General features: G+C 40.3%; 3 protein-coding genes across 3 annotated transcripts in view; 1 reads left to right on the top strand and 2 right to left on the bottom strand.

Moving 5' to 3' along the window:
• Nucleotides 1-27,321, top strand: part of LOC109397909 (uncharacterized) — a 318,606-nt gene that overhangs the window by 25,948 nt on the left and 265,337 nt on the right. The gene's annotated exons all lie outside the window — the stretch shown is intronic.
• LOC134288340 (uncharacterized) lies at nt 18,780-20,060 on the bottom strand. Its single transcript, XM_062852917.1, has one exon. It carries the CDS (start codon nt 20,058-20,060, stop codon nt 18,780-18,782), a length of 1,281 nt encoding a protein of 426 aa, XP_062708901.1.
• On the bottom strand, nt 20,789-23,926 carry LOC134288339 (uncharacterized). Its single transcript, XM_062852903.1, has one exon. The coding sequence runs from the start codon at nt 23,924-23,926 to the stop codon at nt 20,789-20,791; it is 3,138 nt and encodes a 1,045-aa protein (XP_062708887.1).

Genomic DNA, 27,321 nt, shown 5'->3' with positions numbered 1-27,321 from the left:
TGGTTCCCAACCTACGGTCATGGGCTAAGCGTATTTCTCAAGAACCGAAGGTGTGAGGATGACGTGAAAGGTTTTTCGGATTCTGCATTTAAAGGAGTACTTATCACAATGTAGTTGTATTGCAAATATCAGTAGCTCCCAAACTGGGGCCACGGGCCAGAAGAATTTCTCAAGAACCTAAATTGCTAGGCAAGGATGGGTAAAATTCATTCAAGTGAGTGCGTATCCCTCACTCACTACAATGCATATTCTGATGCGAGTGTGCTTCTCCCTCAACCATGCAAAATCTTTCCTATTCCATTGCCCATTCTGTTTATTCGCCGAGCACCGAATGACGCAAGAAATGACAGCCGAATGAGTTGCTACCGAGTCTGTATGCCGAAGACGAACGAACCAAAACTGAATGATTGTTGACGTTCTGAGTGGAGCGAGAGAGCATTCGTTTTGGAACGTTCATTTAGCGTTCACAGGAAGGATTCAGTACTGGGAATTGAATCAGTGAGAGCGTTTTGACTCAATCAGCTGAATGTCACTCGGTGGCTGAGAGTGAGAACGCTATCTTGCCTTTGCACCGATCCAAGCTGATTCTTTTTCACACTCTATTTGTTTCTCCTTTAATTCGCTTCGGTGGGGTCGTGTGTGAACCGTTTGTGTCGCGTTCATTATTCATGCGCCATGCTCTCACTCAGCATTGGGTAGTTGGCGTTGTTTACATCGCCGGCGTTCGGGTGAGCGAGTGAGATTTCCCATGCTTGGTGCTAGGAAGAACCCGGATAAAAGCTAACCATAAGGTGTTCGGTGAAAACCATTCCTGCACCATACAGTATACCAGCTACAATAAGGTGTATTGTAATTAAATGGTTCGCTAAAAGCTTTGCACATTGTAGCTACTACACATTTACATTCGATTTTTATGTAACAATATATTATACTGTTTTTCTTACGTTTGAACCATTCATTTTTCCGAAACATTATTTTTCCGTGCATTTTTAATAATTCATTCTGTTTTAGATTTTTTCCGTGCTTTGTGACTTTTTTGATACAAAGGAAAGGAATAAAGTGAATAAGATGAAACACCAATTTAAAGTCAATAAATTGTTTAAATGAGTGGTAACCCAGATGTTCTAAGAACGGCAGATCCAAGAGATATGGCGGGCTAGGTATGTAGAGTGCGATGAGAGAAATACGAATGTAGGTCAACACGGAAAAACGCAGGTCAGATTACCGTAAATCAGTGGATGAGTTCAACACTATTCTTTCTGTATTTGCATATAGGGGAGTTTTCTCCTCTTCTCTCATGTGAACTTGCCTTCGACCACAATCGAATTAAATGCGATTGACAAACCTTATCGTTAACGTAGAGCCATCTTTAACATATGAGCTGGACTGAACACTGAAATGACTTCTTATATAGGTTCGTCTGCGGGTTCGCTTTTTAACCTAACTTATATTGGAATCGAACTTGACAGTTTTCTCATGAGTTGTTATGTACTTCAAACTTTAGTAAAACTGGTGCCTCAATATTGCAATAACGGTTAAGTACGCTGTAATGATACTTGTATACCTCGTCACCCACTTCATGCAACTACATTAGTGGTCTAATAATACTTAGCGCGCTCGGCATAGTTCCTTCATGCCGCTCAAAGTGTTGCCACAAATAATGCTTCCCGTTATCTGGCTAGTGGGGCATGGGAGACTAAGCTTCAAATGTTAATGCAATCAGAGACTACTCAGACATAGACGTGGGCGATCCTATATATGAAGGGTTATCCAAAACGCCCTGGAAAATTCCCAAAGCGCATTCTAATAAATCTAGTAAGCCTAAGATGCCATTAACAGGAGGAAAATGACAAGATAATATAACATTGGTTTATGTAATGTAAAACAATACAACACAACAAAAGAGAACTATTCCAAAACCATTTAATTAAATGTATAACCAGTAGTGAAATTATAATTAAAAACAACTTATTTACGGTTCATTTTATTGTTTGAAACCATTCATGTACCATACAATGTACGGTATTTTAAACCCACGTATCAGTATTTAGAACAATTCATTTTCAATAGAATGTATGGTTTTGCAAAAATATATAAATATATGGAGAAAAATATTTTTTTATATTGTTACGATACTTAACATCCAGTATAGTATATTGTAAAAATCTTATTTACAATTCACGGTATGGTGTCTACATTACATCTTATTGTTTTTGTATATTTATTTTTACAGTGGTGTCTATTGTAAAAATATGGTTCTAAATAGTACTGTTACAATACAACGTTCGGTTTTTGTACTGTATTTTTTATTCGGGAAGTGCAAATGTTTTTCGGATTGAGCATCTCAAGGATCAAAATCTCTATAATAGATATGGATATTAGACTTGTTCACTTTTTTTGACCTACCCGTGTCACATCAAATCATCAATCCACATGCAAAAACAAGTCTTCAGTCCAAAAATGAGCCAAATTGGTAAAGGTTTAGAGGTGTATCAAATCGATTTTGTGTTTTTTCGAGCATTTTCACGAAAATGTACCCCAATATCCAAAAAATTGCACCGAAATAGTACCAAAAACACCGTTAAAATATAGTTGGAACAATACTCTACAACTTTGCCGAAGAAACTACGGTGTTTAAATTGCTTATTTCAAAGTTATTCAACAATTTTCGTTAAAAAATCGCGAAAAAATACAATATTTTTACGGTTTTTCATGTAAAAGTCATGTAAATTTACATTGTTTTAAGTGACTAAATTAATTAGCTATTGCTCCTATGTGTTACGAACATTTCGTCCATACATCATTTTAGTGTAGGAATTCGTTTTCATTGACTAATTATCAAAAGTATGTCACGTTGATACTAAAAATCGCATAGAGTTGCCAGCACAAAATTGAACAAAGTTACCCATGATTAAAACGTCACTACATTTCTTTGTCGCATCTGCATCAGTTTCAATTTGGTGTAGATGGTTGAGCTTGAGACTGCCGATTCGAAGATTCAAGGTTCGAGCCCTGGAATAGGATTTTTTGCGTCTCGATCCAGCTATAAGTTAATGAGACTACGCTCTGCATCTCATTGCAATTTGGCATCATAGCCTTGTTTCGAAACCGTAGAGTGCATAGTTGGAATGAAGTTTCCCTTTATCGTGTAGTTGTGTTGCTTGTGGCTAGATAGATGGATGTAATCTCCACAGTTGTATGATAAATTTTGCATCCAGAAGCAGTTCCATCATCGTATTCAATTGTTTTAGCTAAATTAATCAGTATCAAACAGATGTCCAATATTTCGTCCAGCTGATCTCGTCGACACGATTTCTTGTCAACAAGTGAACTAAATATCTAGCTAGTCCTGGAATGGGCTTAATTGGCAGGTCCGGATCATCATCATTATTTGGGAGATTGCGTGTAAGTCATGGGCCATGGCTCATGGCAGATTCAACATCCTAACTGCTACAAAGAAAGAAAAAAAGTTTATTATGTATTTGAGCTTGAACCTGGGACCTTATGATCCGCAGGCTCGAGCCTTATCATCTGCGCCATTTCTGATACTTGAATCAAAAGACATTAGAATACGATGGCATGACGTCTTAATCATGGGTAACTTTGTTTTAATTCGTGCTGGCAACTCTACGCTATTTTTAGTATCAGCGTGACATACTTTTGATAATTAGTCATTGAAAACGAGTTCCTACACAAAAACAATGTATGGACGAAATGTTCGTTACACAAAGGAGAAATAGCTAATTAATTTAGTCACTTAAAATAAGGTAAAATTACATGCCTTTTATATGTAAAATCGTAAAAATATCGTGTTTCTTCGTGATTTCTCAACTAACATTATTGAATAACTTCGAAATAAGCAATTTAAACACCGTGGTGTCTTCGGCAAAGTTGTAGAGTATTGTACTAACTATATCCTAACGGTATTTTTGACACCCTTTCGGGGCAATTTTCTGGATTTATGAGTAAATTTCTGTGAAAACGGTTAAAAAACACAAAATCGATTTGATACACCTTTAAATCTTTATCAATTTGGCTCAATTTTGGACTGAAGACTTGTTTTTGCATGTGGATTTATAATTTGATGTGTCACGGAGAATCGGAGAGAAAAAGGTTCAAAGTGAACAGGTCTAATGGATATGTTAAAAAATCAGTGGTTCCCAATCTATGGTCATTGGCCAAGTGAATATCTCAAGAACCGTAAGTGTGACGACGAAATGAAAATGGTTTTCGGATTTTCCGACTTACTTAAGTATAGACCAGTGGTTTCCAATATGACGTCACGGACCACAGGAATTTCTGAAGCACTAAAAATACTAGAAAGTAGTGCAAATGTTTTTTTGGATTGTTCATCTCAAGGAGCAGTATCTTTAATACAGATGCATTTCAAAGATAAGTGGTTTCCAATCCATGGTTACGGGCCACGCAAATTCTCAAAAACCTTTAAGTTGAGGGTGGGATGAAAATGTTTTTGCCTTTCTCGTACACTAAGTGTACTGGAAAGGCTATATGTTCACTCAAAAAACGATTTTTAGAAAAAAGGCTCCGAGGATCAAGTCGCATATACCAGTTCGATGATTTGAGATGATGTCTGTATGTGTGTATATATGTGTGTATGTATGTATGTCTGTGAGCAAAATAAGTTCACTCACTTTTAAGGCACTTCCCATTGACCGATTTTTCGGATTATAGCTCGAATTGAACCGGAATTTTACCGCATTGTTTGCCATTGAAAATGGTCCGGATCTGTCAAGGCATTCCGGTGTTATGGCCATTTCAGTGATTCGGACCAGCACCGGCAGAACTGGCCGTATATTAAACTGAACCAAGCCCCATCATGCGACACATCAAACTGTGGTGATTTTTGAAATCTTAAGCATGGTTGAGGAATTTGTGCGGAAATCAACACTGGAAATCACAAATTCCGCGATGTCGGCCCAAAATTCAAGATGGCAGCCTAATATTCAAGATGGCGGCTCCAAATTCAAGATGGCGGCTGTTGAATGGTGTTCTAGGCTCTAAAATAATGCAATACCGGTAAATTTGTGAGTATCTGTGCAAAATTTGAGCACGATCGGTTGCGTTTACACTTTGCGCATTGCAATTGAAATTTGTATGGGAAAACATACTTTTTTTTTTTGTCATAAGTTGAAAAACTTTGTCTGAAACTGGTGGGGCTGGCTCACCGACAGCGGCCGCTATCTTGAATTTAGAACCACCATCTTGGATTTTAGACTACCATCTTGGATATTTTGTTCGTCATATTTGGACTTCAGACATCTTCCCTATACCAAATATACTCATATTGCATGGTTTTAGAGCCTAAAACACTAATAAATCGCCGCCATCTTAAATTTGGAGGCACCATATTGGATTTCATTTTCGCCATCTTGGATATTTTGGTCTTATTTTTGGACTTGGGACCTCTTCCATATACCAAGTATACCCATTCATTAGAATGGGTCACCGACACTTCCGGTCCGCTTTAGTGCTTCATGCATCATTGTGGCCAGGTGTTGCTCTAGTTTTTCCAACTGTATTGTAAAGCATGAGCGGTGATCCTTGGCATTCTTGTGTAAATTGGGGTAGGTACTCGAAATGTTGATCGATCACCGATTATTGCTGGCAGATGCAGTGGAAAGTTTGTCTTAATACGTATCAATCGTCTCTGACAAACGAGAAAAACTGACTTCACTGATTACCTGTCTCTGAGCCAAATTTGGTATAGAGTCTTCAGTCTCCGATTAATCGCTTCATGTTTGATGGAGGTTTTTAATCCAATGGGTTACATAGCCGCTATTCGAATGAAGAGAGTAATGTTCCGCGTAATATATCACAAATCGAAAGAGGTACGGTACATTACGTGGAGCGGATATACTGAATTGGGTACCAGACCAAGTCCCTGCTGGGTGGCGCTAAATAGGTGAGCCATAGGCAATAGAATCGTCAATGTCGTAGGGCATAGTATGTGACTATTGTCGAAACAACACTATTTTTGGTCATTGTCCAACTAAGCGCATAACTATGTTAGGGTCAAGATTAGGATGAAATCATTGGTAAAATATAATAATACTTTTTAGTTTGTGTAGTTAGTTGAACTAGTGTTAACTTTTTATTGGGACATTTTCTGTAGGTTTATTCTGGATTACAATGCATTAGCTGCCCTTTAACTGAATTATTTTATAACAGTAAACAACATTATTCCTTCTTGATAAAAGATGTATGGACATAGAATTGCCAAACTATACATCTGATCAGATATTTTTCCGGTATTAAATTTGGGGTAGAGAGTTAAACACCTACGGAAAATAGTTTTTCAATGTCAGACAAACATCACATGAACACAGCTACCAATGTACGAAACCTTCTCTACTGTCTTCTCATTTCGCCGCTTCCTATCCTCAATTGAACTTATCTGACACTAGTTAGGACTGTCTGTGGGAGATCCGGGTTTCTAATTCTGTGTAGGACTTGTTAAAACGGGATGCCTGACTGCGGACAAATGGGCTGGAAGTACTGAGCAATGACAATTACTGTCGTACTAATCATATTAAATGCATGCTTTTCTACTTACATCGTGAACGTCGACAACCGGCAAAGAGGACGAAAAACGCGAGATGGCCCTAACAAAAACTAGAAAGGCGATGAAAATGGTCACCGATGCAACGATATGGAAAAAAAATAGATGAGAAATTATCGACCAAATCATAATCTATGAACATATCGCTAATGTTCTTTATCATTCTTTCTTTTTCTCGTTTCAGCAACAAAATCGAAATCTCTCTACTATCTCTTCATTTTCTACCTCTTCCCATCCTATTCCCACATCTTCCTATATCATCTACCCCATCTATTTAATGTATCTGACACTTGTTGGGACTGGTAACGCCAGCGCCTGCCTGTGGAAGATCCCGGTGTGTTAATTCGGTGTAGGACATGTTAACGGGGGAGGCTTAGTAGGTCCACATCTGCCTACAAGCAGTTGTCGGCCTGGGTGTGGACTGAGCAATTACAATTACAATTACAAGTTGAAAAACTTTGTCTGAAACTTTTTAACCGATACCGTAAAATGATAGCCTAGGATGTTCTGAAAAACTTTGTTGAAAACCGCAAAAGTTTTTCAGGACACCCTAGCCTATGTTTTCACTATCGGTTACATAGTTTTAGAAAAGTTCGAGCTTGCCATGAGAGAAATGCAAAAAAGTGTGTTTTCCCATGTAAAATCCCATACAAACTTCAAACGCGATGCGCAAAACGTAGACATAACCGATCGTGCCCAAATTTTGCACACTTATTTGGGTCCTGAAATGGGATCAAAAAAACTTTGATCTGATGGGATACCATTGAATTTTTCATTTTTCCATATAAACGATGACCCATTCTAATGAATGGGTATACTTGGTATATGGAAGAGGTCCCGAGTCCAAAAATAAGACCAAAATATCCAAGATGGCGAAAATGAAATCCAATATGGTGCCTCCAAATTTAAGATGGCGGCGATTTATTAGTGTTTTAGGCTCTAAAACCATGCAATATGAGTATATTTGGTATAGGGAAGATGTCTGAAGTCCAAATATGACGAACAAAATATCCAAGATGGTAGTCTAAAATCCAAGATGGTGGTTCTAAATTCAAGATAGCGGCCGCTGTATGGTGTTTTAGCCTCTAAAACCATGCTATATGGAGGGCGGGGAAGATATCCAGAGTCCAAAAATTACAACCAAAATATCCAAGATGACGGTCTAAAATCCAAGATGGCCGCTCCCAATTCAAAATGGCGGCCTTTTAATTGTGTTTGGTGTGGGGAAGATGTCCGAAGTCCAAAAGTTACAACTAGAATTTCCATGATGGCGACCCACAATCCAACATGGCGGCCTAATATTCCAGATGACAATATGGGTATATTTGGCATAGGGAAGAAGTCTAGATAAAAAAATGGCGACCAGAATATCCAATATGGCGTCACAAAATTCAAGATTTTTTCACAATGTTTGTCGTAAGTCAAAATGTCAGGCTCCAAAATCATGAAATATTTATATATTTGATATGAAGCAGATGTCCGGTCCGGAGTCCAAAAATGGCGGGCAGAATATCTAAGATGGAGGTCTAAAATCAAAGATAACGTCTCCAAGTTCAAGAAGGCGGTTGTTTAATGGAGTTTCAGGCTCTAAAGCCATGCAGTATGGGTATATTGCGGAAGAAGTGTAAGGTCCAAAACTGGCAATACAAAGATGATCAAATGGCTCCTTAGCTTGGAGGAAAAAAGCGCCCGTCTTGCGAATTGGGAGTCGTGGGTTCGATTCCCACCGTAGCACGTGGATTTCTTTTCATTATTCAATTAAACAAATTGAGGTTCATTAACCCTCTAATACCCACATTTTTGATTTTGATCTAAATATCATTTTTCGTCATCTAAAATCGATTTAAACATGTTTTGGAAGATGATTCTTTTTAATTCTCGATTTCGTGAATTTCAGTTTTTGATTTTTTTAATTTTTATTTTTGAACATCCCCACACTTTTATATTTTTCCTGAAAGCCTTCTTGCGGTACGGATTTTTTGAGATGAAAACATTTTGAGATTTTATGATTATTGTTGAAATATTATTATTTTAATTTTTTTTCATTTTAAATTTTAGTTTCCGTGTAGTTTTAAGGAAAATAATTTTGGAGTGTATTCGATTCCTTTAAACTATTAAACTAGGGTAGAATGATTTGGGAAAAAAATAAAATATGTTAATTGTAACGATTCAATACAAAATAAACAATGACTTCTAAAAGGTGACTAAAACATCAATTTTTCAATGATTTAAAGAAAATATAAATACGTTTTAAAATACACCAAAAACCATTTTGAGATATACAAAACAGTCCAAAATATCAGCCAAAAATATAAAAAAATTAATTTTCCACGAAGCAAAAATTACAAAAATGTTCAAACTATACCCCGTCTAAAGGCGGAGTTGGGTATTAGAGGGTTAAACACTTGTTTATGTCGTGTGCCAGTGTCGAAGCAATCAAACCAGATCCATCAGCCAAATCCCACAGTATGCGATGATTGACAGTTGCATAAAACCTCAACATATTGTTCAGATCCATGCTTTCGTGCGTTTCATCAATCACACTCTCTCCATGCTGCCGTTCTTGCTGCGGTAAATTTATTTCTCCTTTGCTCTTTCACTGTTCACCGTTCTCAATGAGCCTGATATTAGCCATTGCATTTGTTCGTAATTCAAGTTTCAACCTTCTTTGCATAAATACTCTTTCCAATTCATAAGATGCAATGGAACGGTGTGAACCTTGTAATAATAACAATATTTATTTCACACTATTTAATTGGGCAATCACACATGATATGAACCGCCGCCGGTAGTAAACCAGTATTCATGGGCTGGGCAGCACTGTGACAGTAGTTCCATAGCTTGCGGCCATCGTTAAAACCGGTGACTCCCTTTTGTTCACCGTCAATAATTTGCCCTAATTTAATTATTCTGTCGCCGATTTCATGATTCTCAACTGATAATGACGCGCTTTGGGGTGATGTATATTTAGTGACTCATATGATCGAGTCTCGCTTGGCCGCGACTCTACTTGAGGGTTTGACGTGCAATCAAGTCTTTGAGTTTCCCTATTCCATCGCTAAAAGGTCTAAAAGATAATAAAATATATAAATTTTACGACTCTTCAGCCCATACGTCAATAAAAGCAAATTATCTGCAAAACATGTGAAATTCACTCTTAGTCTTCCAAGCGAGTGAGGTATCTAATAGATCTGCAAATGTTGTATCATCATATCTTCCCGAATGTCAATGAGCGCGCGCTTCAAGTCTATGATAGGCAGATTCTCCATCCCATAAAAATCTCACTAAATGATTCTTGGTCGCCAAGACGACATATGTACATACGTCCAAAAGTAGGCACTGCTAACTAATTTGCGAGTCAAATTTGTTTTGCGTGAGAGGGTCCTATATCTGTGACCTACCTTTATGGGGGTCTAAACATAGAAAACAACGAAAGCATTCATATCGGTACCATACCGCGCCCCGCCCGCATCTAAGTAGGCTGATTCGCGCGCATAGAACGTTTGCCGTTTGGCGACGATCGATAGAAGGTAAACTGCGTCAACTCTCATAGGCAAGCATGGCCTACTATGCGGTGGCGACGAAGACGCTGTAATTAATTTGTCGTTTGGATGCTGCCTGCCAATATTGTTGTTGAGCCTATTCTTGCGGAACAACTTCCAGCTCCAGCAGAAGACGGTCGTCGAACTTTTGCTGTGCTATTTCTGTGGTATTTGTTTACATTTTTGCTGGTTAGGGAGGCGTGTAGACACGTGGGGACATGGAATTTTTACGATCATGACAGAAAGATTAACAGGAAGATTTATCTAATAGATGCTTTGTGTTGAGATTCAAATAGTTTGAGAACAGTGTGATTAATAAAAAAAAAGCCTCTTCCAGAAATTTAATCGGTAGCTCATACACTCCCGACCAAAAGTTTGGGGTCACCCCCTCAAAAACATGTCATTTTTAGGCCCATATCTTCGCCAATTCGCGTCCGATTTCAAAACCCTAGGTCTCATTCAAAAGATAATAAGTCAAAGAAACTATGAACATGATTTAAAAGAAACTTTTTCAAAAAAGTTTGTATGTAAACTTAACCCAAAGTTGCCAAATTTTCTAAAAAATGAATATAAATTTACGGCAGTGTCGCTGGAAATTGGGTCGACCAAATTTTATGATGAGAGTGGTAATATGATCCATTTTCTATTAGCTTTAAGCCAAGAAGAAATTGAATGAAAGATGACGAAGATATCACCAAATCACTTTTCCATGTTTTACGAAAGTGACCCCAAACTTTTGGCTGATACATCATATTGAGGGGTGACCCCAAACTTTTGGTCGATGACATGAAGAGTTAATTTATTTAATAACTTTTTTTCTAGATTTTTTAGCTAAGTTCTGTTAAAAGCAGTTGAAAGCTAATAGAAAATGGGTTATATTATCGCTCTCATCTTCAAATTTGGTCGACCCAATTTCCAGTGACACTGCCGCAAGTTTATAATCATGTTTTAAAAAATTTGGCAACTTTGGTTTAAGTTTACATTCAACATTTTATGAAAAAGTTTCTTTTAAATCATGTTCAAAGCTTCTTTGACTTATTATCTATTGAATGAGACCTAGGGTTTTGAAATCTGACGCAAATTGGCGTAGATATGGGCCTAAAATATGACATACTAGCTGTACCCGGCAAACTTTGTCTTGCCTACTGCGTTTTTTGACATTTCAAATTTCTAGCCAAGACCAAGTCCCCTGTATTGAAGATCGATTTTCAAAAACTCGCAATTTTCCCATGTTTTTTGGCTCATAAACCTTCCTTGGGTGAAAACTAACAGAACAAAATAAAAACGACCCAAATCCGACGTTCCATTCGTGAGTTATGCGCGGTCCCACGTATGCCACTGCATTTATATATATATATATATATATATATAGATTATTGAGGGGGTGACCCAAAACTTTTGATCGGGAGTGTACATATATTGATGATTATTATGATGATTGTGTACCCACCATCAGGGCAAGGATTACCTGTGGCTGCAGGCAGAGTCATATCGAAACGGAATGATCTACCTGATGGTCGGTAGTTCGAAATCCAGTTCATTTAGCTTCCTTAGGCTGCACCCTGAAATCCCCATTTATATGTCATGTTCCAATATAAAAGAGAATAGCAAGGAATGAACTCACCGGATAATCTTATTCAGCTGGTTTTCTGTATTCGCCTTCGGTGTCAGTATCCAAAAGATTTAGAATGCTCTCCAAACCATATTGAATGTTCACTCGTTCACACCACTCGCAGAGTCTCCGGTCGTCCAACGACTGATAGACCGTGTGGCTTCGTGGCCGTGCGGCTAGTGTCACCAAGCACTTAGTCGCATCGTGCTGAGGAGCGTGTGTTCGATTCCCACGGCAGCTGTCAGGAAAAGTTTTCGGCTGTGCCACTGGGCGTTGTATGCTTGTCCGTTGTCTAGTGTCGTGCTTCCTTCAAAGAGCGAAGAGCTCACTGGAAGCATTGAACGTGTCCGTGTCTTTTTAAACCGTGAAAATACAAATACGAGAAAACAAGAACCGATGAACCGAAAGACAGTTACTCGGATGCACAATTAGCGAGCTCGTCGCAGCCACTCCCCTGAAAAAGTTCCCAGAACTTACGATTTCTTCCTAACACACGCGAAAACACGATCCGACTAATCGAAAACCAATCACTTGGATGCCAGTAACTCATACATATATTCTGCAAAAACTTTACAATTATTTACTGGCAAACTGTTTTTCTCTGCCAGAAAGTCTTCCAAGAATTTCTCCACAAATCACAACACATAACACACAGTATACCATATAATACAACATAAAATTCACACCAGTTGAAACATTTTCCAGAAAAAACTTCTGCGGGAATTCTTGGCTGATTTTCTGAAGGAATCCCAGGAGGATTTACTGGAGATATTCATAGAAGAATATCTGAATCATTTCCTGAAAGAATTCCTGCGGTTATTCCTGGAAGACGGCCAGGAGGAATTCCTGGAGAAATTCTTGGAGGAACTCCTGGAGCAATGCCTGAGGAATATCTGGAGAATTACCATGAAGAATTCCTGGAGGAATCTATGAAAGAACTCCTGGAGGAATTTCTGAAGGAAAACCTGGAGTAATTCTTAGAGGACTTCTAAGAGGTATCCGTGGAGGAATTCCTGGAGAACCTTCTGGAGGATACTTTGGAGGAATTCCTGGAGGAACTACTTGAAGAAGTACTGCATCAATTCCTGGAGGAATCACTGGAGAAAATGCTTGAGGAATCCCTGAAGCAAATTTTGGAGGCATGCCTTGAGGAATTCCCGGAAATCGCTAGAAGAATTTCTGTAGGGACAGTTAGTGGAATCCCTGACGGAATCCCTACAGGAATCTTAAAAGTAATTCCTGAAGGAATCTTTGCAGAAATTTCCTCAGAAATCCCTGGAGGAATTCCAGTACGAATTACTAATGAAATCCTAGGAGGAAGTTGTAAAGGAATAACGAAAGAAATTCTACAAAAATTCCTGAAGGAATTTCAAGAAAAGTTCTTGGAGGAATTATTGTAGCAGTTCCTGAAGGTATCCCTGGGGGAATTCTTGAACAAACCCCAGTAGGAATCCCAGAAGCAATCCCAAGAGGAATGCCTAAGGGAATCCCTAAACATTTCTGGAGGAATTCCTCGATGAATTCTGGGAGGAGTTCCTGAAAAAACTTCAGGAGGCATTCCTGAATGAATTCTTAGAGGAATTTTCAAAATAACCCCTGAAGCTGTTCCTGAAAGAATCCCAGAAGAAATTTCCGACTTAATCCCTGGATGAATTCTTGAGGGAATCCCTGAATAAATTTCTGGAGCATTTATTGGAGGAACACCTGAGGGAATTCCTGAAGAAACTCCAGGAGGAATCCCGGAAGCAAACCCAAGAAGATTGCTTTTTGGAAATCCCAGGATAGATTTATAATTGAATTCCTGAAACAATTTCTGTGGGAATCTCTAGAAAAAAAAAATCTGAAGATGATCATCTATGTCTGCAGTAACTTTTGGACGAGCTTATAAAGGAAACCTTGGGCGAACTCTTAAATGATTTATCGCAGAAAATTTTGAAGGAATTTCTGGATTAATTTTTGAATAATCTCTGGTAGAATTCACTGAAAGAAACCCTGGAAGAAATTCCTGTAGAAATGATTCCTAGCTATCTCTTGCGGTTTTTTGGAAGGAATATGTGGAGAAATCCATAAGAAATATCTTCAGAAATATTTTAAAGGATCTCCAGTGAAATTCCAGTGAAATCCTTGGAGAAATTTCTGAAGAACTCGAACAAATCACAATCGCAATCATTGAAGGAATCTCTTAAGATATCCCACGAGAAATTCCCGAAGGAATGTTTGGTGAAATCTCTAAAAGAATTCATGAAAACATCTCTGCACAGAATCCATAATGGAATCACTGAAAGAAGCTATGAGAAATTTCTTGAAGGCATTCTTTGATACATTTTTTTCCTGTAGAGGTACACAACCATTGCGACCATTAAAAATACTTGAGCGATTCTTTTGTGAAACCAACGAAGGTCTGCGTGTGCAATAACTGAACCTATGCTGAATGGTTTCTTGATGTATTTTTAGCTTTTAGCGTTAGCTGCATTTTTTTTTAAATTTCTGATAATGTTTAAGAAAGTTTGCTCAGGAACTACTCGGAAGATTTTCTGCTGGAACGGCCAAGTTTAACTTTTATAAAAATATAGTGTAATTTCTTGTTGTTTTCCTTGCTAAATTACTTTAGAAATTTTCAAATTATACAGAAAATTCTTCTAAAGTTCGCCAAGATTGCTTTAAGAATTCCATAAGAAAATCATCTCGTGCTTCCGTCCTAAATGCTGATAGAATGTTGTCCTTAAATGTCATTATAGTTGGAATTAGAAATTTCCCAAAAATTGCGTTTCCACGAATTTCTAGAAATTTGAAATCATGCTCAGTTTAGTCAATTTGTTACAGTTTCTTTAATTTGGAATTATTTTCAAAAACCTGGCAATATCAGGGAATTTCATTTTCATAGGTGCTTCCAAGGGTGCCAGGCACTTCCTTTGCGAATTCCTTCGGCAATTTGTTTGGAAAATTCTTGAGCAATTCTTCAAAATTTTCACAGGAAGCTTCTTTTGGCAATGCCTCTGGAAATTCCTTATGCCATTAATTTGGACATTTCTCAGACAATTATTTTGGGAATTCATGCTACGATTCTTTCGGCATAAAATTTGGGAATTCTTTCGGCAATTTCGTTTTGGATTTCTTTGGCCATTCTTCTGGAAATTTTCCAGACAATTACATATGAAATTCAGAATTTTCTATTGGATTTGCTGAATGAATTTAAAATTGAATTGCGATTTACTTAAGAATAGTCGAATAAATTTGAGAATGGAATTACCAAATCACTTTGCAAAAAAAAAAACAAAGAAAATCTAGAAGAAATTCCCAAAAGCTTCCGAAGAAAATGCTAATGGAATTTGATAAAGTTCCATAGAAAAGTGATTGGAAATAGGAAGGAAAGGAGTTTCCAAAGAAATACCTATCAGAGTTGCCAAAGAAATTCCTATAAAAATATGTATGGAATTCCCATGCAATTTTCCCAAATTCAATCGCAAAAAAATTTGTCGAAAAGTGTTTCAAAAAGGTTGCCGAAGAAATTTCCTTAGAAAACTTCGCAAGTATTCATAAATAAATTTTCGAAAGGAATTTCCAAAAATATAAGGAGTTTGGAAGGAATTCTCAAAGGAATTGCTTGAGGCATTTTCTAAGGAATTAACGAATGATTTTCCAAGGATCATACCAGAGAAACTTCAAAGTGCATTTTTGGAGAATTCATCCTTTGATATCTAACTCCTCTGATTATTATTTTTTCAACTTCAAAAAGAATTAAAAAATGCCAAAGGAATTTTCGAGCAAATTCTAAAGGAATGTCTAAAAAAAATGAAATAATTGCCGTAGATTTTTTTTTTGAAATAAATTGAGAAGTTATTACCAATGAAATTTTCAAATAATATTCTGAAAAGTTTTTTGTAGTAAACTCCAAACGTATTGTAGGAGAAATTTTCGAATAAATTGCTGAAGGGAATCCAAATAAACTGTCGAAGAAATTTCTCAGTTTTAAAGAAATTACTGAGGGATTTACAAAAGGATCTGAATTGCCTTATAAATTGCAAAACAATTTCCAAAGAAATTTTTGGAAAAAAATACTGAGAAATTCCCGAAAGAATGTTTTGCCGAAAATTAAAATTTCTGGTATTTTACATACTTTGTGGAAATTTTTAACTTTTTGAGAATATTACCTACACATGCTCTATCGAAGTAATTCGATGGTAGTGCTCAACTAATGAAACAAAAAGGCTGTCCCTATTAATGTTGTATTCAAATCAAAAATGAAAATAGGTGTGTATCCAGATTTTGTAGTTTCAAGTACTCTTACAATTGTTCTGGAATATTTATTTATGCAACAAGTTGCAAAATGATGATTTTTTCAGCACGAGTCGTACATTTATCCAACGAGGCTTGCCGAGTTGGATAAATACGACGAGTGCTGAAAAAATCGAGTTTTGCAACGAGTTGTATACAAAGTTTTTTGTAATTGCAAAAAAATACCAATTCAGTATAATCTTTGGTATAATCTTGCTACACGTACTTTCAAGACGAACCACGTGGCAGCATTCATGCGCGTCAGCGTGGTGCTTTTGTTTGATCAGGTAGGCTATGATAGGGTAGGTGTCAGAAATTTGCAAGCTCTCGTCGTCGTCATGCCGCAACCGCACCATGGGCAAGAGCAAAAGTAGCTTCACCTGCTGCTTCTACGACTGTTCTGCAGTCCTAATCTGAATCTGGATATTCTTGATTCGGATTCGAGCTCATCAGAGGATGTAGAAGTAGCAGTTGTGTCTACGGTAGCCTCGAAAGTTATCGAAAAGTGGGTTCTGGCAAAGGTGCCGAAAAGTGCTACTTTTCAGTACTCTTAAGAGTGCCGAAAAGTAGTACTTTTCGGCACTTTTGTTTTAGTGAAGAAAAGTAGGCCGTTTTAACGTTACAACCGCGAGTGAAAAGTAGGGGAAAACGCAACGCAATTGCAAAAAAGTATTTTTTACTCATAAACAAAAGCAAAAAACTGCGTTTTTATAAATACTTTTTCGGAGTTTCCTTACTTACCTTACCGGTCAGACTAAAGACTGAGTGACCTCTGCTGTACATAGGAGTCGTCTCCATTCTGCTCGGTCCATGGCTGTGTCGTCTCCAGTTCCGCACTCTGCGAAGGATCCGCAGATCGTCCTCCACTTGATCGACCTACCTAGTTCACTGCGCACCACGTCTTCTTGCACCGTTCGGATGACTCTTGAGAACCATTTTAGTCGGGTTGATATCCGACATGCGGTGTGGACGATGGTTGGTTCTCTCAGTAGCTGAATCAGTTCATGGTTCATTCGCCTTCTCCAGTTCTAGTCTTCCATCTGTACTCCGCCGTAGATTTGTACGCAACACTTTCCGTTTGAAAACTCCAAGGGCGCGTTGGTCCGCTGCACGTAGAGTCCATGCTTCGAGCCCATAGAGGGCAATCGGTCTAATCAGCGTTTTGTAGATAGTTGACTTCGTGTGACGGCGAACTTTGTTCGATCGTAGAGTTCTGTGGAGTCCAAAGTAAGCTCGATTTCCTGCCAAAATACGCCTATGAATTTCTCTGCTGGTGTCGTTGCCGGCGGTAACCAGTGAGCCCAAATACACGAATTCTTCAATCGCCTCGATTTCATTACCGTCGTTAGAAATTCGGGAAGGGGATGGTTGTTCGGTGCGGTGATTCTTCCCTGGAGCCCTTTGCCATCATATCCCAAGTAACATTTTCAGAGCTTACTCGATTTATTTTAGTTTCATGAGACGTTTATAGCAGCCATCTAAAATACCATTGGTGAAAGTTTTATTGAAACGTATAAGCTTTCTTGAAAGCACCAATAAAATTGACATAAAAGTAACAAACCCAGCAACTTATTTGATTTATAAAAGCTTTTATTGTGTGTTCGGAATTCTGTGGAATACACTAACGTTTTGTAGCAGCTTCACGCAGCTCAAAAAAGATAGTTTCTCCTTGTGCACCTCGTACAATAAGCCTCTTATATTGGCCGAACTATAGCGACTTGCTACTATGCCAGTAATTTAAACAAGAAGAAATTATATGATGTTGCCACTGGTAGCAGGGTTTTAATGGGGATGATATCCGGCACTACTTTGCGACCGTTCAACTCCAGCCAAACGTCCCTTTATGCACAGCTGACCTACAATCTCCCACTTTGCCAATAAACACTACTAATTCAGCACTATTTTTCAAGAAATCCAGAATAATTTTAGCTTCGAAATAATCCACACTATCGACTCCTTCTCGTTTTTTGTTTTGATTCCTAGGTTTCCCTACGTATATTCTTTACCTACTTAACCATACAACGACATCGTTTCGATCTAGACGGGTAATTGAACCAAACCGTGCGGCCAGCTCGGTCGGTTCTTCACACCCCAGCCCGTAACTCCGGTTCCGCTTCGTCGGTTCCGGTTTTACCAGGAATCTCAATAACTGCTAGGTTGGCTACCGCTCTCCTGAAAACACCTCTGCTTGTCCGAACCATCGCCTGTCGAGTCGTTCCATCAGCTCCTGATATAATCTCTTCAACAACTCCGCGAGTCCAAGTCTTCCGCTGGTCTCCATCGACTACGAACACTAGGTCCCCAGCTTTAAGCGCCCTTCGTTCCTCGTGCCACTTCGTTCGCCGGTTGATACCTGGCAGATATTCTTTACACCATCTGTGCCACATCCTGTCGGCCAAGTACTGCGATCGCTTGTATAGATTACGTAGGGCATCGGCTGCCCCGTAGCTTTCAACTAGGTTGTTCGCCTCCTTGACTATGCCGCGCAGAAAATGATTCGGTGTAATCGCTTCAACTTCGGATTCTTGCGGGAGATACGTTAGTGGCCGTGTATTAATCATGTCCTCTGCCTCCGACAATGTGGTCAGAAGCACCTCATCAGTAATCTTCCTCCCATCGTCCATCGCCTTCATAGCCTCCTTCACTAATTTCACCATTCTTTCCCATACTCCTCCCATGTGGGGTGTACTCGGCGGAATGAAATGCCACTTAATCGACGGACTAACGATGCTTTCGGCACATTCCATCTCGATTTTCTTCATAGCCTTAGTCATTTCGTTGTGGGCGCCCTTGAGTTTGTCCCATTATCTGAAAAGAACTCGTTTGGCGAGCCTCTCCTGCAGATGAACCGTCTGATCGCCATCAGACATGCTTCTGTAGTCAAGTTATGCACTACTTCTAGATGAACTGCCCTCACGGCCAGGCAAGTGAACAAAGCGATCCATCTTTTCTCCCTTCGTCGACCTATGGATACCTCTACAGGACCAAGATAATCTACTCCGACCGAGCAGAAAGGCCGAAATGGTGGAGTGACACGCTGGACAGGAAGAGGTGCCATCAACGGAACCTTTGGTTGACACCTGTTTACGCGGCACCAACTACAGTCTTTCGTAACTGATTTGATCATCGACCGCAGCTTCGGAATGTAGAAGCGTTGACGTAGCTCGTTGAATACGGTTTCTCGATTTCCGTGACCAAACTTTTCGTGATAACTCTGTATGATCAGCGCTGTGACCGTGTGCCGCCTAGGTAATATTATTGGAAACTTCTGGTCGAAGGGAATCGCCTCCGACAAGGCTAATCTGCCATCCATTCGGATTAGTCCATCAGCATCGAGAATTGGATGCAATTGGTAGAGACAACATGATTTCCTAATGTTCGCTGTTGAATTGGAATCCCGTTTGTTTTCCAATACTTCAATCTCTTCCAGGAAGCCTTCGCGTTGCGCCTGTTTCAATAGAACCTTTTCACCAAATTGAAGTTCTTCTTGACGCATAGGTTGAAGAATTTGTTCTACATCTCTCCTTATTAGGCCTTCCAGTGAACGGTGAGCTTGCAACACTAAAATGGGCTGGCCTTTTACTTTTCTGCGACAGTTTTCGATGAATCGAATGACGCTGGCGGCGATCCGAATTAGTCTTCCCCAACACGACGTTACTTGTACGTTGATCAACGGGCTTGCAAACGACGCATCGTGAAACAGCACGCAGGCTTTCTTTTCGTCCGGAACGTCAACAATCACTCCCATTTGTGCAGGCCACATGCTTTCCGGCTCGTACAGGAACAGAGGTCCGTTAAACCACGGACTATTTGATGTCACAGGTGGACCGGATCCCCATTTTGTCACGACGTCTGCGATATTTTTATCCGAGGGCACATATCTCCAGTCACTGGCAGTGGTTAGCTCTACGATTTCTCCGATCCGAAAAGCTACAAACTGCTTGTATTTATGCTGATCAGACCGAATCCAACTCAGCACCGTCTGGGAGTCGCTCCACAAAACTTGTCGTGTGATGGGCAGCGAATGATTAGATTTGACTGTTTGCAACATCCTAGCACCTAGTACGGCGGCCATAAGTTCAAGGCGCGGAACTGACTGGAGCTTGAGTGGAGAAACCTTTGAGCGAGACGTAACCAGCGAACATTGCACTTGTCCATTGATCACAGCACGAAAATATGGGGCGCAACCATATGCGTGGGTGCTCGCATCGGTGAAAATGTGGAGCTCCAAAGACTCAATCAGCGTTGAACGTATTCCTTTAAAGTAACACCGTGGAACACGAATACCCGAGACCATTGGCAGTAATCCGGTCCATCGCTCCCACTTTACCATAGCATCATCGTCTATCTCCTCGTCCCATTCGCAACCAGTTCGCCAAAGGTCTTGAATTACCAATTTTCCATGTATTGTGAACGGTGTAAGCAATCCAAGTGGATCAAAAAAACCCATCACGCTACTCAGCACGATTCTCTTTGTAGGGCGTACACCGTCCAAAAGATATGGCTTTACGTCCTGCCGATGCTCCATTGAGAACGAAAAATGATCATGCGTTGGATCCCACACTATTCCTAGTACTCTTTCGGTTCCGCTCTCCTTATCGCAGCTGAAATGTACGGCTTGTGACGCCTTCGTTTCTCCCAACTCGTCGAGAAATGTGCCGGAGTTGGACACCCAGTTCCTTATCTCGAAACCACCCTTCGCATGAATGAATCGCACTTCTTTTGCTCTGTTGACGGCTTCTTGAACCGTGTCCACACTGTCGACATAGTGTTTCTCAACTATTGCAACTGCGGCCTCTGGAAACTGTTCCGAATACTCCCTTGCATTACGGTTTTTACATACTGTGCTTGACTCGGAGAGCATTTTGATCCAAACGTAGCGACGTCCACAACATATACGCTAGGAGGCGCGTCCGGTGAATTTCGGAACAAGAACAGTTGAACGCATTTATCGGCTTCTCGGATTAATAGCTGGTGATACATTTCCTTAATATCGCCTCCAAATCCAATTGGTCGTTCTCGGAAACGATAGATAACGCTTGGTAACGGGGTGAGCAAATCCGGGCCTGTCAGCAGCTGGGAATTGAGTGAAACGCCGTCCACTGTTGCCGCTGCATCCCATACCAATCGCACTTTCCCTGGCTTTTTCGGGTTCAACACGAAGTTAATAGGGAGAAACCACGATGAACTCGGGTCAAATCTCGCTAATTCTTGTGGCGTTGCCTGATGCGCATACCCTTTTTGCTGGTATTCTACGATCTGCATGCGTACGTTGTCGAACAAGTCTGGTGTCTTCCTTAAACGTTGCTCCAGCTGCTTCATGCGGCGCACCGCCATGGGATAACTGTTTGGAAACTTCGGTTCGTCACTTTTCCAAAGCATACCAATCTCAAACCGATCGCCCACACGAACTGTTGTCCGCTCCATGATTTCACGAGCTCGTTTTTCTTCCTTTGACTCCTGTGGTACGGCCACTACGGACTCTTCTAGTGCGTACTGCTCCCTCAGAAGATTATGCAGCTCTTCATTTGAAACTTCGTGATGATATCCGACAAAATTCCGTCCTTGCTGTGGATTTTTTGTCGGTCCGTATACTGCCCAACCGAGTTTCGATTTTACAGCGATAGGCTCTCCAGGCTGGCCAAGTTTCGTTTCCATTGGCGTGATAGCGTGTAGGTTGTTAAGTCCAATTAGCATACCCGGCCGCTGACTTGAAAAGGATGAAAATGGGACATCGCGTAGATACCTGTATGCTGCCTTCATTGCTGTCGCGTCTACACACTGCTTTGGCAATAACAATTGCTTTACTGTCTGTACTGCCTTCAGCAGAATTTTCCCATCACTTCCGGATACCCACAGGTTCATTTTCGTTGAGCTTCTTTCGTCTCTTGTAACGTCTGCTGTCCAGGTGATCGTAAGCGGTTCGTGAACTCCTACTGCACCTAATCTATCGGTTAACGAACGCTCCACCAAAGTAATTGACGCTCCTTCGTCCAAGAACGCCAAAGTGCTCACCATGCGATTGCCGCAGTGCAATGTAACAGGTACCATCCGGAACAGTATAGCACCTTGGACATGGAAGTGAGTGTTCATGACAATTCTTGATTCAAACGGATGTAGAAGAGGATGATGACGTTCTCCGCATTCTACGACATTACAACGAATTTTGAATTTACACGGTGCATTTCCATGATCGTTTAGACAAACTTGGCAAAGTTTACCTTTCTCGACAACTTTCATTCGGTCACTGAAAGATAGTGCTTTAAAGTCTTGGCAGAACCGTAACCGATGATCCGTTCGCTTGCAAACTCTGCAGGGCTTTACACTTCCGGTTGGAGGATTCCCAAGGGGAGTGCTGCCACTTGGGTTGACGGACGTGCTATGGACGTAGACTGCGCCATGTTCCCTCATTCCTCCTCTGCCGGACTTCACTGTTCGGCCATCGTTCCTTTGTACTGCACCACATGCATTTGCTTCGCAAGCCTCCGACACAATTCGCGATAGGAAATCGGAAAAGGTTCTCAAATTCACCTTCTTCTTGCTGCTTTTGTACCGAACCCACTCCCTCTTATCTGGTGACGGCAGTTTGTCCAACAGATTCTGAAGCAGCAATGGATTGATAAGATGTTGCTTCAAGTCAGCAGCTTCTAGGTGGTCACAAAGCTGCTCCACCGCATTTCCGAAAGGGATAAATGTCTCCAATCTATCGGCTTTTGGGGAGTCCAACCGATTAACCTTTTCCAGGTGAAATTGTAAAAGTTGTTCAGGACGTCCGTAGAGTTGACGCAGTTTCTCAATCACTTTCGGCACCGATTTCGGCAGCAACAACTGTCCACGAACACTTTCTAAAGCCGATCCTTTAAGGCATTCTTGTAGCCGTACGAGGTTCTCGACGTCATTGTACCCACACGCCTCGTTTGATGCTTCGTAGCTACCTATGAAAAGAGGCCACTCTTCAGGCTTCCCGGAAAATATGGGAAGCTTCCTAGATAACCCGTTCCGCGCCGCTAATTGTGCTTTTGTAGGCCCAGCTGAATGCCGCCCCAGCCCGTGGGATACTAACTTCTTGCTAATTCGTTTCTTGTGCTTCTTTTTTATCGCGTTCTCATCTTCGGACTCCTCACTTCCACAATCTTCGTCTTCTTCACTGCTGCTTTGATCCTCGCTCTCCTCTTCCGAAATCTCTTCTTCGCTCTCTTCTTCTTCTTGGTCTTCCGGATCAGGCATCTTAACGTTCTTCTCACTTCGTCTTCCCTTTGATCCTCCTGCTTGCTCCTGCAGCGAGAGTGATCCCATGCGCTCTACAAACCCCTGCTTCTTCTCCAGCCATTTGTTTCTCAAACCGGAAGTATCCAGTTTCTCCTGCACTTCTGACATCTTCTCCTGGTAACTTTTTCGCATGCGTTCCATTCGGTCCAAGTGCTGTTGCTGCTCTCGTAACGCCTTTTCCAACAGTTCTTCTTCCTGTTTCATTTCTCGCTGCCGCATTTCGGTTTCCATACGCAGCCTTTTCTCCTTCAGGATCTTTTCCATTGCCATCCGCTTCTCCCAGAGTTGGCGTTCCTCTTCAATCTCTCTTTCCTTTGCCCGTTGCTCCTTTTCCAGCGCCTTCAGCTTCTTCTCGAATGACGAGCCGGATTGTCGATCCGACTTGGCACTAGACTTATCAGACGCATCATCCACCCCCAGAGCCTTCTTACCTCTAGATCCTTTCTTTCGGTTCTCTTCCAACTTCTTTGCCAGTGCTTCCTCCGCTTTCTGGCAAGCTTCCGTTGGGCAGAACCAGTTTTCCTGCTTGCGGATGTCCAATTCGTCCACGCCAACACACCGGTAGTGGTACCAGTTATTGCACCCATCGCAACCAACCATTCCTTCATCGGTATCCGATGTCATCGTGCAGGCGGCACAGGCAGTCATAGTGAAATTTATGCTCACTTTTGAGGCTTCCAAATCCGACATATCTTTTTTGAGTTTGTTCGGAATTCTGTGGAATACACTAACGTTTTGTAGCAGCTTCACGCAGCTCAAAAAAGATAGTTTCTCCTTGTGCACCTCGTACAATAAGCCTCTTATATTGGCCGAACTATAGCGACTTGCTACTATGCCAGTAATTTAAACAAGAAGAAATTATATCATGTTGCCACTGGTAGCAGGGTTTTAATGGGGATGATATCCGGCACTACTTTGCGACCGTTCAACTCCAGCCAAACGTCCCTTTATGCACAGCTGACCTACAATCTCCCACTTTGCCAATAAACACTACTAATTCAGCACTATTTTTCAAGAAATCCAGAATAATTTTAGCTTCGAAATAATCCACACTATCGACTCCTTCTCGTTTTTTGTTTTGATTCCTAGGTTTCCCTACGTATATTCTTTACCTACTTAACCATACAACGACATCGTTTCGATCTAGACTGGTAATTGAACCAAACCGTGCGGCCAGCTCGGTCGGTTCTTCACATTGTGGCTGTCAAGAGTACTTTAAAATATCCCTTGAAAGAGCAATCACTGTTCTGAAGGCATGCTCGCGGATGCACTGTGTCTTATTAGGTGGCCAAAACTAACATAATCATAACCATGGCTCATATCCATAAGTTATTTGATTCATTCATTTATTCATTTATTTAAAATACTCCGTTTTATAATTTCCATCTCATCAAAATATTATTACAATATTATATAATCAATTGTAATAGCACAGACAAACAGACGTCTCACTCTACTCACTTCTCATCGTTACTCTTTTTAACGATTAGTTCAAATATTTTGTAGTTCGCAAATCGCTCGGTCACAGCGCTCGCATCGTTTTTGCTCCTGTTTGACGTTTGCTCACTACTGCCACCTACTGAGTGATTTGCGTAACACAGCCTGGTTAGCATTGGGCGATTATGTTTTCGTGACGATGATTTTTATCGCAATTTATTCCAAGTGATACGTCTGTTTGTCTGTGGTAATAGTCTAAATTATTCCGTTAAACTTTTTTGGCCATCCATTGTGGACCACAGTGAAATATCATCCATGACCGATTTGAGTGCCATCGTATAAAAAATAGCAAAAACCACATATGGCTTTATTGAGAGTTCAATATGGTGAAGGCACGATCGATTACACTTATTGTAGTTCTGACGAAGAGATATTAGGTTTATTGTCAAATGCGCTGTTTTCGTAGCAAGCTGCTGCTGCCAAATTGGAATATGGAATTTTTCCCGAGCGGTATGAATTTGGAAATCAAAAATTTCAACTAGATAATACATACCTTGATGATTATATGCTTAACACGGCATACTAGCATAAATGCTTATTCGGAAAGGTAATCTTTTCGCAAATATTTCACTTTTTTTTAAATTTAACTTACATCAAAACAACACTTTTCGAGAGGCGCGTTGATTTTCTGCAGCCATAATCACCATGTTTGTGGTAAAATCGTCCTTTCACATAATTTAGTGTCCCGGAAATCAACGCGAAGTCACTTATTATGATTACGTAAATTCACTTGATATAATCGCTGGAAATAGATTCCATGACGATTGCGATGTCAACATTGATTTGTTTTCTTACTCTCGTACTAGTGAATGAATACTGGCTGGCTGTCAAAGTTCTCAAGCAAAATGTAGGCTTTATTGTGAACTTATTGTTGATCTAAATGTACCTTTGAAAACCTTTATAAGTGTGGTCCACTTGGTTGCAAGGCGCTCTTATAGCGGTTGTCAGAAGGTTTTGATGGAATCCGTAGTTTTATTGGCAGTTTTATGAAATTGCTCATGAAAACTGCTAATAGAGCAGAATAAAACTTGAAATGTTACTTGGGATACTTTGTCTTCGACTCATTAATGACTGATCTGTTTCACCTGGCTTCATTCTTTAGTCGGATGTACGTTTCCACCATCGTCTCAAACTTGCGAGCTGTAATATGTATATCATCAGCGGAACCAAGCAGCTGAACGGACTTCGTGAAAATTGTTCAACTCGTGATTATCCTTGTTCTCCTTATTACATATTACATCCTCTCATCCTCTCATCCTCTCCTGGTCTCGATCGATTGTATCATACGCCGATTTAAAATCGATGAACAAGTGATGTGTGGGCACGTTGTATTCGCGACATTTCTGCAACACCTGCCGGATGGCGAACATCTGATCCATTGTAGCGCGTTAATCCATGAATCCAGCCTGATACTGCCCCACGAACTCTCTTGCAATCGGTGATAGACGGCAGCTTAAAATTTGAGAGAGTATCTTGTAGGCAGCACTTTCAGTTCTCAAAATACTACTTTAGTCCATTCGACATTTCAAACATTTCACATTCATAGGTTCCAAAAATTAGCAAATCGAATGAACCATCTTCCATTCACGTTCCAGTCGGGGAAAACTTTCCGTCGAACTGAAAATCATTCACTAGGGTACTGGGTGTTATGCATGTGTGTTGTCCAATATCTATTGTTCTTTCCACTTTTATCCGTGGAGGCGCTGGTAACAGTGACTCCCGATCTTCGGAAGTGCTGCAAGTCTTCTTGATAAAGTGGTCTTCGCTTTTAGCGATGCTGTGTTTTCGGAAAAAGTACTCATTTCATGGCCTCATTGATAACGCGATATCGCTGAAACAATTGTAAACGCGTAACTTAATGTGAAGAATTACATAATAAGACATTTAAAAAATAATGTAAACGCGCGGTAGACCTTGTGACGAAACATATGAACCCAAGTATTAGGGACACTACGTCAACGAGTTGTTTCTTACGAGACCTACAGGGGATACTCAAAATAACTGGGACAAATGATCAAGATTTCATTGCATTCGGTTCATTGAATCCGGAGATATAACAGCTCAAAGTTGGCTATCGGTTAGTTATACCTTTTTCTAGAATCTTTCTTACTTCGTGTAGAATAGCCCGATCATTCCCAAAATTAAACCACTGATACACAACTAGTTGATGAACTTACAGTAAATATTTAAGAATATTTGATGCAATTTTTGAAAATTTACAGCTAGTTGAACATTTTTTGAAAAGTGAAAATTTTACCTTTCCCAGTTATTTTGAGTATCCCCTGTACATTAGGAAGGTGAAACGATGATTTCAGAAAGGGTAAGTTTCTACCAACTGATCGTAAAGAACAATAAGCAAAAATCTATAATATTTTGACCACCTGCCTCCAAGGTCTCCCTTTTCCAATTCGGATGACCAAACGTGCAATACACGAGACTGTCACCATCCCGGCCAGTCAATCGTCGACTAGTGTTTGTTCGGTCAGATTGTCGCCGCTAGCGTAGGTGTTACCTGATGAAGGGAGCCATCGAACCACCACCGACCG

The sequence above is a fragment of the Aedes albopictus genome, chromosome 1 (assembly GCF_035046485.1).
Source record: "Aedes albopictus strain Foshan chromosome 1, AalbF5, whole genome shotgun sequence".
Lineage (NCBI taxonomy): Eukaryota > Metazoa > Arthropoda > Insecta > Diptera > Culicidae > Aedes > Aedes albopictus.
The sequence above is the reverse complement of the archived record's forward strand: the minus strand, read 5'-3'. Positions and strand labels throughout refer to the sequence as shown.

What these genes read in the sequence shown, in the direction of transcription:
- LOC134288340 (XM_062852917.1), bottom strand. Translation starts at nt 20,060, where the DNA reads ATGTTGCAAACAGTCAAATCTAATCATTCGCTGCCCATCACACGACAA.
- LOC134288339 (XM_062852903.1), bottom strand. Translation starts at nt 23,926, where the DNA reads ATGACTGCCTGTGCCGCCTGCACGATGACATCGGATACCGATGAAGGA.